The 3,674-nt window shown below is 61.6% G+C and overlaps 1 protein-coding gene across 1 annotated transcript in view; it reads left to right on the top strand.

The window, feature by feature from the left end:
- The first annotated feature begins 649 nt into the window (after positions 1–649).
- The window catches only part of LOC112124411 (alpha-2,8-sialyltransferase 8F-like), a 6,202-nt gene continuing 3,177 nt past the window's right edge, over positions 650–3,674 (top strand). The window contains exons 1-4 of the mRNA XM_026658756.2: positions 650–1,689; positions 1,884–2,028; positions 2,209–2,321; positions 3,026–3,112. Coding sequence (XP_026514541.1) covers positions 1,631–1,689; positions 1,884–2,028; positions 2,209–2,321; positions 3,026–3,112 — 404 coding nt within the window. The 5' untranslated portion in view covers positions 650–1,630. The remainder of the gene's footprint in view (positions 1,690–1,883; positions 2,029–2,208; positions 2,322–3,025; positions 3,113–3,674) is intronic.

Genomic DNA, 3,674 nt, shown 5'->3' with positions numbered 1-3,674 from the left:
CCTGTCCCGGTCTCACCACGGAGCCCCCCCGTGACCCTCCCCAGCCGGACACACCGGACCTAGAGATCACTGGGCCCTTACACCAAAAATCACCCCTTGTCCAGCCCCCAGAGCGCGGGCACGGCCCCCAGATCGGCTGGACCCCCAGAGCCGACACCGAACACAAGTCCCGTAGCCGATCCCGAAGTAAACAGTGTAAAGCTTCGTTCACTAGCCAGGGGACGATCTGGAGCGCTGACCAGCCGTGTCCCCTCAGGTCTCCGATCCGGGGTGCTGTTCACACTGCTTTGCTGGGAGACCAGCCGCTCCTGAATCGCCCTGCAGAGCAACCAGCAAACTCCCCGTCCCAGACATCCCCCGGAAACGTGCCTTGTCCTGCCCAGCCCTCTCCTGGGGAACACGAGCTCGTACGCGGCCTGTCGTGTATTAACAGAAAACGAGGTGCACCGATCTGCTTATCTCAAACAGAGCTCCCCACCCAGCTCAATCCAAACACACCGGCTTCGATCACACACATTTATTAACTGCAGCGGACTGATTTTAAGTGACTATAAATAATGAGCCATAAAAGTCAGAATCGGTTTCAAGAAAATGAAAGTCACCCACAACTAACATAACAAGCAGTGTGAATTCGAAGCCAAGGTCTTTCTGAATCTCTTTCCGTCGGGACGTCTCCCGCACTCCCAACGCTGCTTCCTCGGTTCTTCAGGTATTGTGGATGCCAGAAAAGAGAGAGAAATGGGGACATCTGTTCTTTCTCACAGTCCCTGCTTTTCTTTGGCACTCATGTTCAGGAGACAGCAAGTCTGTGTGGACGGGAACTCCCAGCTGTTCCTTAGTCAAGATGTTGATTTTTCATCCAGACCCTCTTTCAATGGGGATGGTCCATTTGACATCTGGCTGAAGCGTTGGCTAGACTTTCATCTCTAGGGAACTGGTTAGTGGCTGGAGTAGGTCTTAGTAATGCCATACAGAGGAATCCTGTAACTTTACATGCAATGTCGCCACCTATATTTTACCAGGACAATAATGATCAGCAAATTATGAGTTTTCAAATGATATCTCACAAGGCATTCTTTGTACAAAACTTATCATAGTCCTGCGAAAGGGGGTGAATATAGAGGTACAAAACTGGCACAAGGACAAAGAAATCAGACAGTTATATGCAGGTGAAAGCCAGCAAACATCTACACGCCAGCTAAATCCGAAGAGTGACCGAGTTGCAGTGATCTGTCGGTTCAAAGTGTCTTTCAGGGCGGGCCCGGGAGGCGGCTCCTGGGGATCTCTGGCTGGCGTTCAGAGTCTCTGCCCCCTCTGAGTTCAAAGAGCCGAGAAGATGGGAAATTTCCAGTGGTTTTGGTCAGCTTCCAAGCTCACAGGACGAGCCTCCTGCCACGTAGCGTTTCCCAGGTGCGACCGGCCATTGACCAGTCCTGTGTGTTGCGATGATCCCGCACGGCCCAGCTGATTTCGTTAGTCATCAGCATGGGCCGGAGCTGGCAGAGGGGGCCAGTCGGTAGTGGGGGGCCAGAGGGCCCCTTGGGAGGCACAGTGAAGGAGGAAGGGGGGGCAGATCAGTGACTCTCTGTGTCTCCGTCCCAGGCTGGACCAGGGCTGGATTTTGAGGCAGATGAAGCTGGTGCAGAGCTGCCCCTGGGCGCATAACGCCAGCGCCCTGGGCCAGTACAGGTACCCCCCACCCCCAGTGCCCTACCCCCCTGCTTCCTCTCCCCCCACCCCTCTGCCCCCTCCCTCCCCCGATGCTGTTCCAAATACCTCCTTCTCTACCCCTCCATGTCCTCCCCCCAGCTCCCCTTGCCCTCTGCCCCCTGCTGCCTCTGACTACCCCCCCCAGCTGCCCCTCACCCCTCTCCCCCGCACAGGGAACAGCTGCGGGGCTGCTGTAACGCTTCAGCTGACCTGGTGCTGACCCAGAACAACACCCTGCTGGGCTCCCAGATCGTCTACGACGCCCAGCCGGCCAAGAAGTATCCAGTGAAGGAGGAGCTGCTGGAGATGCTGCCGCAGGTAGGGGACGCTGGGCAGTGGGGGCGGCGGGGGCTCAGCGCCAGGCGCTCCACCCCAGAGCTGGCTGCATCTCAGCACCGGGTGAGGGGTACTTTATAAACAGCCCCCCACGCACCACCCAAGAGGTGGCTGCATCTCAGCATGGTCGGTGGGTGCTGACCCAGGTCCCCTCCCCCTCAGGTCTCCCCGTTTCAGGGCGCCCCCTACGAGTGCTGCGCCGTGGTGGGGAATGGGGGGATCCTTCATAACAGCGGCTGTGGCCCTGAGATCGACCGCGCCCAGTTCGTCATCAGGTAACGCCGGCCGGGGAGGGGGGGATGGGAGCAGGGGGAAAGGGGTAGAGAAGTGGGGGCAGTGCGGGTGTAGAGTGGGGGAATGAGGGCATGGGGGCAGGGAGAGTGGGGTGCAGGGGGAGTTCAGGGTGAGTGGGATGCAGTGGGGGGCTCAGGGTGAGTGGGGTGCAGGGGGAGTTCAGGGTGAGTGGGGTGCAGTGGGGGGCTCAGGGAGAGTGGGGTGCCGGGTGGGGGTTCAGGGAGATTGGGGTGCCAAGTGGGGGGGTTGCGGTTTAGGGCAGGGGGTCACCAGTTGAGGCGAGGGGGCCGTGACCCATTTAAAAGGCCAGGGTGGGGGGAGCAGTACCAGGGGAGGGTGGCGTGGGCGGACGGTGACCCAGCTGTTGGGGGAAGGTAGCCCCTGGCCCTTCCCCTTGTGCCCAAGCCTCCGCCCCCATCTGCCCTCCCCTTCTGCCCCCCTCCCCCACAGGAGCCCAGAGCATCCCCACCCTGGCCCCTGGCTAAGGCAGAGCTCTGGGAACGGAGGAGGGGGCGTGGCCTGGGGGCAGGCTGGGCCAGGCTAGGCTGTTTCGGAGGCACCGCCTACCCCTGCCTATGATACCCGCCGCCCATGGAGGGCGGTAAAGACCTGGGACCCCCATGGGGTGGGGGGCACTGGGCTCCCCCGGCTGCCCCCAGCTCACACCACCTTCCCCCCCACCCAGGTTCAACCTGCCCCCCATGGACTTTGCTGATGACGTGGGCACCAAATCAAGCGTTGTCACCATGAACCCCAGCATCCTGCACGCCCGGTACCAGGGCGATGAACCATGGGGGGAGGGGCGCCCTGATGGGAACATGTGGGGGGGGTTGGATTGCACCAAAACGGGGGGGGGGGGGGGGGTGGGTTGGGACCAGCAGGGGGGGGGGGGGGGGGGGATATTGGGACCCATGGGGGAGCCGGGGTCAGGACGGGGGGGATGGAGGAGCGAGCCCGGATAGACACCCCCGGGGGGAGGGGGTAACCCAGTTCACAGTGTGGGAGGGGGGTACAGGGGCTCTCCAGTCTGCCATAGGGTCACTGGGGGATCAGGTTCAGAGAAGTCCCAGCCCCAGCCCCCCAGCTCTCCGGTCGGCCATAGGGTCAGTGGGGGGATCGGGGTCAGAGGAGGCCCAACTCTCAGCTCTCCAGTCGGCCATAGGGTCACCGGGGAATCGGGGTCAGAGAAGGCCCAGTCCCAGCCCCCCAGCTCTCCAGTCGGCCATAGGGTCACTAGGGGATCGGGGTCAGAGGAGGCCCAGCCCCCAGCTCTCCAGTCGGCCATAGGGTCACCGGGGAATCGGGGGCAGAGAAGTCCCAGCCCCCCAGCTCTC

Source organism: Terrapene carolina, unplaced genomic scaffold (genome assembly GCF_002925995.2).
Source record: "Terrapene carolina triunguis isolate 2854851 unplaced genomic scaffold, T_m_triunguis-2.0 Scaffold513, whole genome shotgun sequence".
Lineage (NCBI taxonomy): Eukaryota > Metazoa > Chordata > Testudines > Emydidae > Terrapene > Terrapene triunguis.
This window is presented reverse-complemented; position numbering and strand designations above follow the sequence as displayed.